The sequence below is a fragment of the Dendropsophus ebraccatus genome, chromosome 14 (genome assembly GCF_027789765.1).
Source record: "Dendropsophus ebraccatus isolate aDenEbr1 chromosome 14, aDenEbr1.pat, whole genome shotgun sequence".
In the NCBI taxonomy this organism is placed as follows: Eukaryota; Metazoa; Chordata; class Amphibia; order Anura; family Hylidae; genus Dendropsophus; species Dendropsophus ebraccatus.
The window spans coordinates 62,434,963-62,451,935 of NC_091467.1; the positions used below are offsets into that span (position 1 = coordinate 62,434,963).

At 46.6% G+C, this 16,973-nt stretch overlaps 1 protein-coding gene across 4 annotated transcripts in view; it reads right to left on the reverse strand.

Annotated features, from left to right (window-relative positions):
- RGS9 (regulator of G protein signaling 9) overlaps positions 1–16,973 on the reverse strand; it is a 47,616-nt gene that overhangs the window by 14,755 nt on the left and 15,888 nt on the right. For all 4 annotated transcript variants that reach the window (XR_011359766.1, XM_069952803.1, XM_069952802.1 and 1 more), the window contains exons 2-12: positions 14,051–14,147; positions 12,622–12,672; positions 11,263–11,369; positions 10,822–10,873; positions 10,489–10,547; positions 10,278–10,354; positions 10,069–10,150; positions 9,056–9,118; positions 7,388–7,417; positions 2,523–2,584; positions 802–915 (exon numbers count right to left, since the gene is read on the reverse strand). Coding sequence is in view for 3 of the 4 variants with exons in the window: in XM_069952802.1 (XP_069808903.1) it covers positions 802–915; positions 2,523–2,584; positions 7,388–7,417; positions 9,056–9,118; positions 10,069–10,150; positions 10,278–10,354; positions 10,489–10,547; positions 10,822–10,873; positions 11,263–11,369; positions 12,622–12,672; positions 14,051–14,147 (794 nt within the window). In the remaining variant the exon portion in view is untranslated. The remainder of the gene's footprint in view (positions 1–801; positions 916–2,522; positions 2,585–7,387; positions 7,418–9,055; positions 9,119–10,068; positions 10,151–10,277; positions 10,355–10,488; positions 10,548–10,821; positions 10,874–11,262; positions 11,370–12,621; positions 12,673–14,050; positions 14,148–16,973) is intronic.

The following is a 16,973-nucleotide window of genomic DNA, read 5'->3' on the forward strand; positions in this document are numbered from 1 at the left end:
CACACCACAGCCCTCCACCAGGGTGCAAGCACACACCACAGCCCTCCACCAGGGTGCAAGCACACACCACAGCCCTCCACCAGGGTGCAAGCACACACCACAGCCCTCCACCAGGGTGAAGCACACACCACAGCCCTCCACCAGGGTGCAAGCACACACCACAGCCCTTCACCAGGGTGCAAGCACACACCACAGCCCTCCACCAGGGTGCAAGCACACACCACAACCCTCCACCAGGGGGCAGCACACACCACAGCCCTCCACCAGGGGGCAGCACACACCACAGCCCTCCACCAGGGAGCAGGACACACCACAGCCCTCCACAAGGGTGCAGCACACACGACAGCCCTCTACCAGGGGGCAGCACACACCACAGCCCTCTACCAGGGGGCAGCACACACCACAGCCCTCCACCAGGGTGAAGCACACACCACAACCCTCCACCAGGGAGCAGGACACACCACAGCCCTCCGCCAGGGTGCAGCACACACGATAGCCCTCCGCCTGGGTGCAGCACACACCACAGCCCTCTACAAGGGGGCAGCACACACCACAGCCCTCCACCAGGGGGCAGCACACACCACAGCCCTCCACCAGGGAGCAGCACACACCACAGCCCTCCACAAGGGTGCAGCACACACCAAAGCCCTCCACCAGGGTGCAGCTAACACCACAGCCCTCCACCAGGGTGCAGCAGATACCACAGCCCTCCACCAGGGTGCAGCACACACCACAGCCCTCCACAAGGGTGCAGGACACACTCTAGAGAGGGTTTATAGAGACCTGTTTTTAGTAACTTACAATTTGGCATTTAGCTCCCAGAACATGGCGTCATCTGTGATCCAGGGGTTACTGGGGAGGCAGCCAGACATGATGGGGTCATGAGAGTAATACTGCTCACTGTACTTCAGGATCCTGCAAAGGGTTAACTTACACTGTGAGAACTGTCAACTACTTACACATCACACTATACACTGATGACAACTATAGACATCACACTCACTATACACGGACGACACTACTATACACATCACACTGTTCACAGACGACACTACAATAAACATCACACTACGTTGATGACACTACTATACACATCACACTGTACACGGACGACACTACTATACACACACCACAGTGTACACGGACGACACTACTATACACATCAAACTGTACACTGATGACACTACTATACACATCACACTGTACACGGACGACACTACTATACACATCACATTGTACACAGACGACACTACTATAAACATCACACTGTACGTTGATGACACTACTATACACTGATGACACTACTATACACATCACACTGTACACGGACGACACTACTATACACACACCACAGTGTACACAGACGACACTACTATACACATCAAACTGTACACTGATGACACTACTATACACATCACACTGTACACGGACGACACTACTATACACATCACACTATACACTGATGACACTACTATACACATCACACTGTACACGAACGACACTACTATACAGATCACACTGTACGTTAATAACACTACTATACACTGATGACACTACTATACACATCACACTGTACCTTTATGACACTACTATACACTGATGACACTACTATACACATCACACTGTACCTTTATGACACTACTATACACATCACACTATACACTGATGACACTACTATACTCATCACACTGTACACGGACGACACTACTATACACACCACAGTGTACACAGACGACACTACTATACACATCACACTATACGCTGATGACACTACTATACACATCACATTCACTATACACTGATGAAACTACTATACACATCACACTGTACACAGACAACACTACTATACACACCACAGTGTACACGGACAACACTACTATACACATCACACTGTTCACTGATGACACTACTATACACATCACACTGTACACTGATGACACTACTATACACATCACACTGTTCACTGATGACACTACTATACACATCACACTGTACACTGATGACACTTCTATACACATCACACTGTACATTGATGACACTACTATACACAACACTTTACACTGATGACACTACTGTACACTGATGACAGTACTATACACATAACACAGTACACTGATGACACTACTGTACACTGTACACTGATGACAGTACTATACACATCACACTGCACACTGATGACAGTACTATACACATCACACTGTACACGGATGACACTACTATACACATCACACTGTACACTGATGACATTACTATACACATCACACTGATGACACTACTATACACATAATACCGTACACTGATGACACTACTGTACACTGCACGCTGATGACACTACTATACACATCACACTGCACGCTGATGACACTACTATACACATCACACTGTACACTGATGACACTACTATACACATCACACTGTACACTGATGACACTACTATACACATCACACTATACACTGATGACATTACTATACACAACACTGTACACTGATGACACTACTGTACACTGTACACTGACACTCACCCAGCTAGAGACACCGAGGACTTGACTGTGGATCTCATCAGTGACTGCTGATAATACATGATCTGTAATAGAGAGAGGAAACCGATCACTGCCCCCATATGACATGTGTATAGTCCCTTCATTTTCTGTGTGTACCCCGTCGCCATCATATACATGTGTGTACCCCATCCCCAACATACATATATATGCTCCCTATGACTGTCCTCTGTATGCTGGTGATTATGCAGTATACCAGAGTGTGGTCTGTGCGGCTGACACTAGGATGGAACCTGCCTATTGGTTTAAAGCCAATTTATTGAATGCAATAGGATGTACTGATGTGTTGTGTGTATTCTCTGATAGCAGATACACTTACACACACCTACACTTAGCTGTTAGCCAACAGTGCCCCCTGCAGTTTCTTGGGTGTATTCCTTCATTAAAAATGTGTAGAGAAAAACCAGACACTAACCAAGTAGATTTGCTTATTTATTTAGCGCCACATCAATCTATAGGAAGGATACGCGCACACTGCCGCCTTGTGCGTCATCAAGAAGGCTTTAGGAGAAGTAATTTATGACAGCATTAAAATGAGTCACCAGTGCATCCAGGCAGTAGGGAAAGCAAATGCTGGGCTGTATATATAATGGTATGCTGGGCTGTACATATATAATGGTATGCTGGGCTGTATATATATAATGGTATGCTGGGCTGTATATATATATATATATATATATATATATATATATATATATATGTAATGGTTTTCTGGGCTGTAGACATATATATATGGTATGCTGGATTGTATAGCTAGAGGTATAACCAGTAGGAAGAGGAGATTATGATCCTGCTATAAAGAGCTCTAGTGACATCACATCTGGAATACTGTGTCCAGTTCTGGAGACCTCACCTACAGAAACATATTGATAAAATAGAACAGGTCCAAAGATGGCTACAAAAATGGTTGAGGGTGTGAGGCATAAAAACTTATCAGGAAAGACTTGGGGATCTAAATATGTGTAATCTGGAGGAAAGAAGGGGAATGGGGAACATGAGCGAATGTGTCCTGTTGATGCGGTAGGCCGGTATTTATTATTTTATGTCTCAATTGTTTGAATTTATATATATGCAAGCTTGGTATAGCTTGGAATCAATCTAGTTTGTCAATTTGTCAGTGTCCAATCTTACAGATATGTCAGAAGTTCAGCCATAACCCTCCGCAATAGTGTCACCATTGGAGGATACAGTTGTGTCCAGCTGTCCAAAAGCATGTAGCCATTTTTGTGAAACCACATACCCATTGTGCTTGATAAATATGTCCTGGGAAACTTTACCTCACTACCATTCATGATCACCAGTTATCTAAATTCTGGGAGCCCATTATGACCCAATCTTAATTAATACAAAATCCTGTGGTACATAGCTTATAGTCAGCCTCAGCTGGGACCATGAATGGAAGGTGCTCAGGACCCTTTTTGTCATCAGTGAAGTAGATGGGTGTATATGAGAGCATAACATACAATGGGGCTCCCGTATCATTGTGGAACAACTATTCATCTGTAACTGCAGCTAAGTATCATTCCATGTATGAAATCTTATTTTTATATAATTATGTGTATTTATAGCCTTCTCTGACTAAGAAACCGATTACAGAAGGTAATGGGAGGGCATGATGGAAACAAAGATATATATATATATATATATATATATATATATATATATATACACTACCGTTCAAAAGTTTGGGGTCACCCAAACAACTTTGTGTTTTCCATGAAAAGTCACACTTCTTCACCACCATACGTTGTGAAATGAATAGAAAATAGAGTCAAGACATTGACAAGGTTAGAAATATTGATTTGTATTTGAAATAACATTGTTCTTACATTACTTTCGTCAAAGAATCCTCCTTTTGCAGCAATTCCAGCATTGCACACCTTTGGCATTCTAGCTATTAATCTGTTGAGGTAAGCTGGAGAAATTGCCCCCCACGCTTCTAGAAGCAGCTCCCACAAGTTGGATTGGTTGGATGGGCACTTCTGGCGTACCATACGGTCAAGCTGCTCCCACAACAGCTCAATGGGGTTCCGATCTGGTGACTGCGCTGGCCACTCCATTACCTATGATAGAATACCAGCTGCTGCTTCTGCTGTAAATAGTTCTTGCACAGTTTGGAGGTGTGTTTAGGGTCATTGTCCTGTTGTAGGATGAAATTGGCTCCAAGCGCTGTCCACTGGGTATGGCATGGCGGTGCAGAGTGATAGCCTTCCTTATTCAGAATCCCTTTTACCCTGTACAAATCTCCCACCTTACCAGCACCAACCCCAGACCATCACATTACCTCCACCATGCTTAACAGATGGCGTCAGACATTCTTCCAGCATCTTTTCATTTGTTCTGCGTCTCACAAACGTTCTTCTTCGTGATCCAAACACCTCAAACTTGGATTCATCCGTCCACAACACTTTTTTCCAGTCTTTCTCTGTCCAATGTCTGTGTTCTTTTGCCCATCTTAATCTTTTCTTTTATTGGCCAGTCTCAGATATGGCTTTTTCTTTGCCACTCTGCCCTGAAGCCCAAAATTCCGCAGCCGCCTCTTCACTGTAGATGTTGACACAGGTGTTTTGCGGGTACTATTTAATGAAGATGCCAGTTGGGGACCTGTGAGGCGTCTGTTTCTCAAACTAGAGACTCTAATGTGCTTATCTTCTTGCTTAGTTGTGCAACGCGGCCTCCCACTTCTTTTTCTACTCTGGTTAGAGCCTGTTTGTGCTGTCCTCTGAAGGGAGTAGTACACATCACAAATGTGATGCTCCAGAAACACAATCTGATCAAAGGAAGGTCAGTTTTGTAGCTTCTTCAACGAGCTAGACTGTTTTCAGATGTGTCAACATGATTGCACAAGGGTTTTCTAATCATCAATTAGCCTTCTGAGCCAATGAACAAACACATTGTACCATTAGAACACTGGAGTGATAGTTGCTGGAAATGGGCCTCTTTACACCTATGTAGATATTGCACCAAAAACCAGACATTTGCAGCTAGAATAGTCATTTACCACATTAGCTATGTATAGAGTGTATTTGTTTAAAGTTAGGACTAGTTTAAAGTTATCTTCATTGAAAAGTACACTGCCTTTTCCTTCAAAAATAAGGACATTTCAATGTGACCAAACTTTTGAACGGTAGTGTATATATGTTACAGGAGGGAAGGAGGGAAAGGAGGACATGATGGAAACCTTTATATATGTTACAGGAGGAAGAAGGGAAAAGGGGGACAAAATGGAAACCTTTGTATATGTTACAGGAGAGAAGAAGGGAAGGGAGGACGTGTTGGAAAGTTTTATATATGTTACAGGAGGAAGAAGGGAAAGGAAGGACATGATGGAAACCTTTATTTAAGTTACAGGAAGGATATGGGAAAGGGAGCACATGATGGAAACCTTTATATATGTTATAAGAGGAAGAAGGTAAAGGGAGCACATAATAGAAATCTTTATATATGTTATAAGAGGAAGAAGGGAAAGGGAGCACATGATGTAAACCTTTATATATGTTATAAGAGGAAGAAGGGAAAGGGAGCACATGATGTAAACCTTTATATATGTTATAAGAGGAAGAAGGGAAAGGGAGCACATGATGGAAACCTTTATATATGTTATAGGAGGAAGAAGGGAAAGGAGGACATGATGGAAACCTTATTTTATGTTACAGGAGGAAGAAGGGAAAGGGAGGACATGATGGAAACCTTATTATATGTTACAGGGGGAAGAAGGGAAAGGGAGGACATGATGGAAACCTTATTATATGTTACAGGGGGAAGAAGGGAAAGGGAGGACATGATGGAAACCTTATTATATGTTACAGGACTAACTAAGGTTCAAGAGGGAAGTGTTTTTAGGCTCTTTGTTGCAGGCGACTACAAACACCTCTCCACACACACAGAAACCACACATCTTATTCTGCCAGCCATCATAAAGGACTGGAGATGGACTGGAGTGTGTAAGTGCCTATGTTGGCAGCTTTTCAGTCAATAATTGATGCATCGCCTCCCACCTTCTTTAATTGTTTTCTGGTATCATTCTGCACCACCCAGTCATCAGCAAGACATCAGTATCAGGTGTTAGCCCCCAAGTGAGCCATAAGGTCCACGCTGTTTGGGGTCTTATTTTTTGTGCCACAATGTTAAGTTTTCATTGGCGCCATATTTGTGGTGACGGGACATTATTTTTTCCTGGTATATAATGTAACAAAAAGAAAAAAAAAATACTGGCGATTTTTGCTTTTTTTTTGTTTACGCCGTTTACCTACAAAAACACCCTTGTTATATTTTATTATATCGGACAGTTACGCACGCTACAATATATAATATGTTTATTTAATTCTATGTGTTTTAAATATAAAATGGGAAAGGGAGGGATCTCAACTTTTTTGGGGGAGGGTTTTTTTTCCAGCACTTAAATGGCAATCATTAAATAGCATACACCTTTGCCATCATAAGTTTCATATAAAGTTTGCTGCAGTGGACTGTAAAACTATTCTCAGCTTGGAAAGACCATTCTTTGTTCAATCCAAAAAACATAAGTCCATCATGGATGGGGTACATCTTGGACTCTTGGATTTGCTATGAACTCTTGGTCTGTTCCCCAGACCTGTTTTATTCCCTTCACTGTTACCTCCCCTCCCCTTATATTGTTATCTTAGGATACAAGTTTTTGGTAAACTCAAATAAAAGTTCGATCTTTGTAGGTGAAACTTAGTAGGAAAAACTTGCAAAATCAGCAGCATATCAAATACATATTTCCCCCACTGAATTGATAGATAGATAGATAGATAGATAGATAGATAGATAGATAGATAGATAGATAGATCTCAGCTATCACTTACTTCTCTCCTGTAGAAATCCACTGTCTTTTTCTGCAGAGATGAAACAACAAGAAAAAAAATTATAAAAAAATAAATAAAATTTTATATATATATATATATATATATATATCTCAAGTACCCATCCCCACCACAACTACAGAGATGACATCTACACATAGGTGAGACATAAGACAAGGTGTAACAGCAGAATAGTGAGTGCAGCTCTGGAGGTGACTGAAGGATAAGACAAGGTGTAACAGCAGAATAGCGAGTGCAGCTCTGGAGGTGACTGAAGGATAAGACAAGGTGTAACAGCAGAGTAGTGAGTGCAGCTCTCGAGGTGACTGAAGGATAAGACAAGGTGTAACTGCAGAATAGTGAGTGCAGCTCTGGAGGTGACTGAAGGATAAGACAAGGTGTAACAGCAGAGTAGTGAGTGCAGCTCTGGAGGTGACTGAAGGATAAGACAAGGTGTAACAGCAGAGTAGTGAGTGCAGCTCTGGAGGTTACTGAAGGATAAGACAAGGTGTAACAGCAGAGTAGTGAGTGCAGCTCTGGAGGTGACTGAAGGATAAGACAAGGTGTAACAGCGAAATAGTGAGGGCAGCTTTGGAGGTGATTGAAGGATAAGACAAGGTGTAACAGCAGAATAGTGAGTGCAGCTCTAGTGGTGACTGAAGGTTAAGACAAGGTGTAACAGCAGAATAGTGAGTGCAGCTCTGGAGGCGAGTCTGGCCGTGTGATGGCAGGAGATCAGACAGAATACAGTAGAGGTTCAGAATGTAAACATGGCACCTCCCGTTGGGGTCTCTATGGAATCAGAGTCCCTCCACGCCCTGTACTGATTCATGATTAGAGGGGGTAGGGGAGACCCTGGTGTATAGAGCCCCGGCACAGCGCCCTCCAGAGGCGCCGCGCCACACAGCTTTACCAGCAGATTTTTCTATAACTCTTCCCCCCATAGTACACTGATGTCTCCCAGAGCTGCACTCCTGTCCTCCTTGAAGGCTCATAGTTATCCTGTGGGAGGGTTCAGGTTTACTTGGGTCCTCCGCCCTGCACCAGATGCCTAACATACATAGATTCTGCGGAGAGAAGAGGGAAGAGTCAGTGACATGCGGAAGAACTACAAGTCTCATCATGCTCACCACACATAGCACCCAGAGCGCGTCACAACACATGGCACCCAAAGGGTGGCACGGCACCCACAGCACAGGCTTAGCCATTGATCACCACTGCTATCCCCCCCCCCCCCCCCCCCACACACACACAGGATACATAGGGAGAAGCAACAGAGACATCGCCATGTATAGGGATCAGCACTGAGGTGTGGGGTACAGTGCGCCTCCTCATGGATCTGCGGTGGGGTCACAGGTCATCTGACACAATGTAACGCCTCCTCCCCAGAGAGCTCATTAAAGTCCACACAGCGGAACATCCCCGACCCCTGCCGTCACCATGGTAACCACTAGACCCTACGTCTATGAGCTTACAGCTGCTGTCATGTATGTGACAGGACGAATGGCATCCAACGCAGCGACGCAGGAGGATTGGGGTCCAAGGTGGGGAGAGATCCCTCCCAAAACCATGGACTAGTCACGTGACTCCCCATTCCCCATCCCCCCCACACACACACACACACCACCTGCAGTGCAACATCCAGAAACCACAGGACACCTCACCTGTTACCTTGACAACATTGGGATCACTGGCCCGATCCATCCCGTAATCCAGAACATCCAGCATCCCTGGCTGTAACACAGTAATATTATGAGGGAGTGCACCCCCAAATGTCGTCCCCTAAATCTCACCTCTAACTGAAGGACAATCTATTACTCTCTGGTATCAGCCATGTCAGACACGGGAGAGGTAACTGTAGGACAGGTATATACAATCTATTACTCTCTGGTATCAGCCATGTCAGGCTGAAGAGAGGTGACTGTAGGACAGGTATATACAATCTATTACTCTTTGGTATCAGCCATGTCAGGCTGGGGAGAGGTGACTGTAGGACAGGTATATAGAATCTATTACTCTCTGTTATCAGCCATGTCAGGCTGGGGAGAGGTGACTGTAGGACAGGTATATACAATCTATTATTCTCTGGTATCAGCCATGTCAGGCTGGGGAGAGGTGACTGTAGGACAGGTATATACATCTATTACTCTCTGGTATCAGCCATGTCAGGCTGGGGAGAGGTGACTGTAGGACAGGTATATACAATCTATTATTCTCTGGTATCAGCCATCTCAGGCTGGGGAGGGGTGACTGTAGGACAGGTATATACAATCTATTACTCTTTGGTATCAGCCATGTCAGGCTGGGGAGAGGTGACTGTAGGAGAGGTATATACATCTATTACTTTCTGGTATCAGCCAAGTCAGGCTGGGGGAGAGGTGACTGTAGGACAGGTATATACAATCTATTACTCTCTGGTATCAGCCATGTCAGGGTGACTGTAGGACAGGTATATACATCTATTACTCTCTGGTATCAGCCATCTCAGGCTGGGGAGAGGTGACTGTAGGACAGGTATATACAATCTATTGCTCTCTGGTATCAGCCATGTCAGGCTGGGGAGAGGTGACTGTAGGACAGGTATATACAATCTATTATTCTCTGTATCAGCCATGTCAGGCTGGGGGGAGGTGACTGTAGGACATTGTAATGGGGTCCGGCCTCTATGGCACTCCTCTACTCACCGGTGGGCGGTGCACCAGCCAGTATGCCTTCTCCTGACAGTCCAACACCACCCGGTCGGACTTCTTCCGCTCTTTGCCCGCCCTAAAACATAATATGAATCATACACAAATAAGTTCAGTTCATGAATCAGGCAGCCCAGGATGAGCAGAGTTGGTGGTCACATGACTGTCAGGTGTTAATTGGTGTTAATTGGTGGAGGTGCACTCACTTGTACTGCTCCTTCGCCTGCATGACAACAAAGTCCCATTTGTGGTTGATCTTCTTGTTCAGGTTGCTGTAGTTTTCCTGGAATGGAAAGAGGAAGTGTCTGAGAAGACAACGAGGGGAGAAGAGTGGGGGCATACAGCAATGGTGGGGACTACAAGGGGAGGGGGTATGACCTTGGAGATTACATGACTGTGGTGCCGCCGGACACTCACCTTCTCATATTCCTCAAGAATTCCCTTTTTACGGATATTTTTTTTTGCCAAGTAAATTGCTGAAAGGAAAATGTTTAAAAATATTAACAGAAAAGAAATATATCCCCCTCATTTACATAATTACCCATCATCTTCTCTACCAGAACACCTGTTGATCCAGACTCCTCCCACTCATTTACATACTTACCTGCCATCTTGTCTACCACAAGACCTGCTGATCCTGACTCCTTCCTGATTTACATACTTACTTGCCATCTTATCTACCACCATCTGCTGAACTGACTCCTCCCACTCATTTAAATACCTCCATATAAATATATATATTTTACTCACCATAGTCTGTATCCTCTGCCGGCCATTGTTGTGTTGGCCAAAAATAGGGCGTCTGTGATGGAAACAGGAAAATGTGATGAAAGAGATTTATAGTGATGCCAAAAACTCCCTTATGTGACCCACCTGTACCCCATTATACATTCAGGGGGCAGAAGACACCATCAACCGGATAATCCACCCTCTCAATATTACACTCCTGTCCCATCACCTGCATCCCCCTATTACACTCCTGACCCCTCCCCCCATGTTACACTTCTGCCCTATCACCTGCAAACCCCCACCCCCATATTACACTCCCGTCCCATTACCTGTAACCCCCCCCCTCCCCCTCCCAATTACACTCCTGCCCCATCACCTTAATTCTGACCCCCATTTTACACTCCTGCCCTATCAGCTGCGTCCTGCCCCGTGTTACCCCTGGTTTCTTCTCTCCTCCCCCACCTGGAACCTGTAGAGGCTGCTGTCAGGCCTTAGGATGAGGTTGTTGGGCTCCTGCAGGGGGTAGATGTATCCGCACTTCACCATCAGATTTCCCAGGTGTTGCCCCTCTGTGGAAAAGGAAAATGTTAACAGGAAGAGGGAGGCCTGTACACCAATACTGCTGCCCCATCTGTGCCCCCTCTCCCATGACCCTGTCCCTGCTTCTTGGTTGTCCTTGGCCACCATGACACTGTCCCAGTCGTCCTTACTTGGGCCCAAATGTCCCTGTCCCGTGTAACCTTTACTGAGGCCCGCATGTCCCTGGTTAGCTTTCCTTGGACCCCCATGTATCTCTCTTGGGTTACCTTTCCTTGGGCCCCCATGTCCCTGTCCCTGCTTATTCTTTCACGGCCGCCATGTCCCTGATCATCTTTCTTTGGGCCTCCGTGTCCCTGGTCATCTTTGCTTGGGCCCCTATGTCCCTGGTCATCTTTCATTGGGCCTCCATGTCCCTGATCATCTTTCCTTGGGCCCCCATGTGCCTGGTCATCTTTCCTTGGGCCCCCATGTCCCTGGTCATCTTTCCTTGGGCCCCCATGTCCCTGGTCATCTTTCCTTGTGCCCCCATGTCCCTGGTCATCTTTCCTTGTGCCCCCATGTCCCTGGTCATCTTTCCTTGGGCCCCCATGTCCCTGATCATCATCCCTTGGGCCTCCGTGTCCCTGGTCATCTTTCCTTGGGCCCCCATGTCCCTGGTCATCTTTCCTTGGGCCCCCGTGTCCCTGGTCATCTTTCCTTGGGCCCCCGTGTCCCTAGTAATCTTTCCTTGGGCCCCCGTGTCCCTGGTCATCTTTCCTTGGACCCCCGTGTCCCTGGTCATCTTTCCTTGGACCCCGTGTCCCTGGTCATCTTTCCTTGGGACCCTTTTTCCAGTCCCTAGTCATCTTTCCTTGAGTCCCCATGTCCCTTTTCCACAATTTTTTTTCTTTGACCCCCCTGTCTCCGGTTATTCTTCCTTGGTCCCCATGTCTCTGTCCCTGGTCATCTTTCCTTGGCCCCTATTTCTGGTTCCCCCTTCCTAGGCCTCCATGACCTTTTCCCCAGTCCCTGCTTATTCTTCTTTGGCCCCCATGACCTTGACCTTTTCCCGGTTATTCTCCCATGGGCCCCCATGTCCTTGTCCCAGTTGTTCTTCAGACGCTATTGGTTGGTAATGACCACTACATACTGGGGACCCCAAAGGACTGCCCACTGTGGAGATGCTCCACCCCCAATGTCTACGGTCACAGTCATTTTCCAGCTTACATAGAACAGACTGGTCACTTGTCCTAATATATCTTTGCCACCAGATTCACAGGGTCACTAATGACGGCCACCTACCTTCATCTGTAATCTGTAGTCGCTGTATAATCCACTCCAAAATATCGTGTCCTGGGGACAAGCACAACAAAGTCACCTGCACCAGTACCTGATACACCATACCAAAGAGCTTCTGTGACTAACCGTGCGGGACAAGACAGTCAGGCGGAGGGATAAGAGGGGTCTGGAGTGCAGGGAAGGGCACCGGAGGACAGAAGACGGGTCTGGAAAGAGGAGGAGTATGGAGGAAAGAGGTGAATGACAGAGGAGGGGTCTGGAGGATAGAGGAGGAGTCTGGAGGGAAGAGAAGTTTGGAGGAAGAGGAGGGAGGAGGAAAACGGGGGGGGGGGGTCTGGAATGTGGAGGAGTCTGGAGGTAAGAGGGGGACAACAGTGGAGGGGTCTGGAGGAAGGAGGACAGAGGTGGAGTCTGTAGGGAAGAGAAGTGCAGAGGAAGAGGAGGGGGCAGGAGGGAAGAGGAGTAGAGGAATATGAGGACAGAGGAGGAATCTGGAGGGAGGAGGACAAAGGAGGAGTCTGTAGAAATAGGAGGACAGAGGATGAGTCTGGAGAAAGGAGAAGGAGGACAGAAAAGGAGTCTGGAGGGAAGAGTAGGACAGAGGAGGAGGACGGAGGGAGGAGGAGGAGGACGGAGAAGGAGTGTGGAGGGAAGAGTAGGACAGAGGAGGAATCTGGAGGGAAGAGTAGGACAGAGGAGAATTATGGAGGGAAGAGTAGGACAGAGGAGGAATCTGGAGGGAGGAGGACAAAGGAGGAGTCTGGAGAAAGGAGGAGGAGGACAGAGAAGGAGTCTGGAGGGAAGAGTAGGACAGAGGAGGAATCTGGAGGGAAGAGTAGGACAGAGGAGGAATCTGGATGGAAGAGTAGGACAGAGGAGAAGTCTGGAGGGAATAGTAGGACAGAGGAGGAATCTGGAGGGAAGAGTAGGACAGAGGAGAAGCCTGGCGAGAAGGACAGAGGAGAGGTCTAGAGGGAATACGAGGACAGAGGAGAAGCCTGGCGAGAAGGACAGAGGAGAGGTCTAGAGGGAATACGAGGACAGAGGAGAGGTCTGTAGGAGAAAGGGGACAGAGAGTCTAGAGGTGAAACAGAGATCTTCAAGCAGAATAAGCCCCTGGTCCCTCCATTCTGTCCTCATACTATCCCACACAGGTTGCAGTCACTTACTATGGATTTAACAATCACATCTGCTGGGAGCTTTCTCCGGGCATTGACTACTCTTTCAGTAAAATAACAAAGGGGGGGGGGGGGGCGGTCTGAAGGTATAGAGACCCATACAGTGCTCCCAGCCACAACTTTATTTAACCCCCTATAACAAGAGGCCTGTGTGACCAGCGCCCCTCCAGCTGCGGTGGCTACTACCAGGCTGCTGCTGCCCAATCCTCTTATCATCATACAGGGGTAGAGCTCTGTAACCTGGTGACAGGTACCTGTGATGGCGTGAGGGATGGTGGTGATCATCAGTCTCTGTGTGTGCATCTTTATGCCGGTCTCCACATCCTGCATCTCCAGCAACAGCGCCTCAATCTACAACACAGAGAGACCACCAGTCACAGCCAGAGGATAGAAGAGAGGGTCCGCACTGTGCCGAACCCCCATCACATCACATGTCATCATATCAGTGATGTCATCCACTAGGGGGGGCTGTGACTACTTCTCACACGTGATATACAGGCTGGTTGTCAGCAGTAATAGATCAATAGCTCTTCCTGTAGTATAAAGATGTGTGGATCACATCATTATATCAGTGATGTCATCCAGGGGGCGGGGCTGTGACTACCTCTCACACATGATATACAGGCTAGTAGATGAATAGCTCTTCCTGTAGTATAAGGTGTGTGGATCATGTCATTATATCAGTGATGTCATCCGGGGGGCGGAGCTGCTGATATAGGTTACAGGTGTGTCTCCTTGTATAATCCTGAGGATGATGATGATATGAACTTAGGCAGAGAAGCTCAGGTTGGAGGAGGCGGCTGCTCAGGGGGTGATGTATAATTGATGCCCCTCGCTCTCGATACACTTAAACCGCTTCTCACTAGAGTGGAGACCACCGAGCGCCACTGCGGGGGCGGAATCTTCGGAAAAGGGCAAAACATCTGCAATTCAGATCTGAGCAGGATTAGAAGGATCTGGAGAGACGAGGGCCCCCAGTGATTGGGTAGAATCTGCCGTCATCTGTGTTAATAGACAGAATCCCCCTCCCCCCCAGACTCTCAGCGCTGCGTGAGGTAATTAACGAAAAAGAAGAAGAAGTAACAATAAGGTCACAGCGGAGGAGAACCGTATAATGACCCCGCCAATCACCAGAGAACAGCCACCACATCAGGAAAGGAAGAATAAATCAGTGGTGGCATCAGTGAGAATACAGCCAATCCATCACTAGAGATCAGCGGTGACATCACTGAGAATACAGCCTATCCATCACTAGAGATCAGCGGTGACATCACTGAGAATACAGCCCATCCATCACTAGAGATCAGCAGTGACATCACTGAGAATACAGCCTATCCATCACTAGAGATCAGCAGTGACATCACTGAGAATACAGCCTATCCATCACTAGAGATCAGCAGTGACATCACTGAGAATACAGCCTATCCATCACTAGAGATCAGCGGTGACATCACTGAGAATACAGCAGTGACATCACTGAGAATACAGCCTATCCATCACTAGAGATCAGCGGTGACATCACTGAGAATACAGCCTATCCATCACTAGAGATCAGCGGTGACATCACTGAGAATACAGCCTATCCATCACTAGAGATCAGCGGTGACATCACTGAGAATACAGCCAATCCATCACTAGAGATCAGCAGTGACATCACTGAGAATACAGCCTATCCATCACTAGAGATCAGCGGTAATATCACTGAGAATACAGCCTATCCATCACTAGAGATCAGCAGTGACATCACTGAGAATACAGCCTATCCATCACTAGAGATCAGCGGTAACATCACTGAGAATACAGCCTATCCATCACTAGAGATCAGCAGTGACATCACTGAGAATACAGCCTATCCATCACTAGAGATCAGCGGTGACATCACTGAGAATACAGCCTATCCATCACTAGAGATCAGCAGTGACATCACTGAGAATACAGCCTATCCATCACTAGAGATCAGCGGTGACATCACTGAGAATACAGCCTATCCATCACTAGAAATCAGCGGTGACATCACTGAGAATACAGCCTATCCATCACTAGAGATCAGCAGTGACATCACTGAGAATACAGCCTATCCATCACTAGAGATCAGCAGTGACATCACTGAGAATACAGCCATGACGTGTAGGAGCGGACGGACTGTGTCTGTACTATTATCCTCTCATGTATATTTCAACCGTTTCCTGTTCTGTCTGGAGACATTTATTCCGCTTCCTGAACCAAAATAATTTCACCTGAGCAGAAGACCCGAGAGAGACGTCCTACTTAATGTGCCCTGCAGGGGGAGCCACCTGACCTGAATCCACACAGCGCAAAAGGAGAAGCTGCACCGCTGATCTCTTGTGATGGATAGGCTGTATTCTCAGTGATGTCACCGCTGATCTCTAGTGATGGATAGGCTGTATTCTCAGTGATGTCACCGCTGATCTCTAGTGATGGATAGGCTGTATTCTCAGTGATGTCACCGCTGATCTCTAGTGATGGATAGGCTGTATTCTCAGTGATGTCACCGCTGATCTCTAGTGATGGATGGGCTGTATTCTCAGTGATGTCACCGCTGATCTCTAGTGATGGATAGGCTGTATTCTCAGTGATGTCACCGCTGATCTCTAGTGATGGATAGGCTGTATTCTCAGTGATGTCACTGCTGATCTCTAGTGATGGATAGGCTGTATTCTCAGTGATGTCACCGCTGATCTCTAGTGATGGATAGGCTGTATTCTCAGTGATGTCACCTTTGATCTCTAGTGATGGATAGGCTGTATTCTCAGTGATGTCACCGCGGATCTCTAGTGATGGATAGGCTGTATTCTCAGTGATGTCACTGCTGATCTCTAGTGATGGATAGGCTGTATTCTCAGTGATATCACTGCTGATCTCTAGTGATGAATAGGCTGTATACTCAGTGATGTCACTGCTGATCTCTAGTGATGGATAGGCTGTATTCTCAGTGATGTCACTGCTGATCTCTAGTGATGGATAGGCTGTATTCTCAGTGATTTCACTGCTGATCTCTAGTGATGGATAGGCTGTATACTCAGTGATGTCACTGCTGATCTCTAGTGATGGATAGGCTGTATTCTCAGTGATGCCACTGCTGATCTCTAGTGATGGATAGGCTGTATTCTCAGTGATGTCACCGCTGATCTCTAGTGATGGATAGGCTGTATTCTC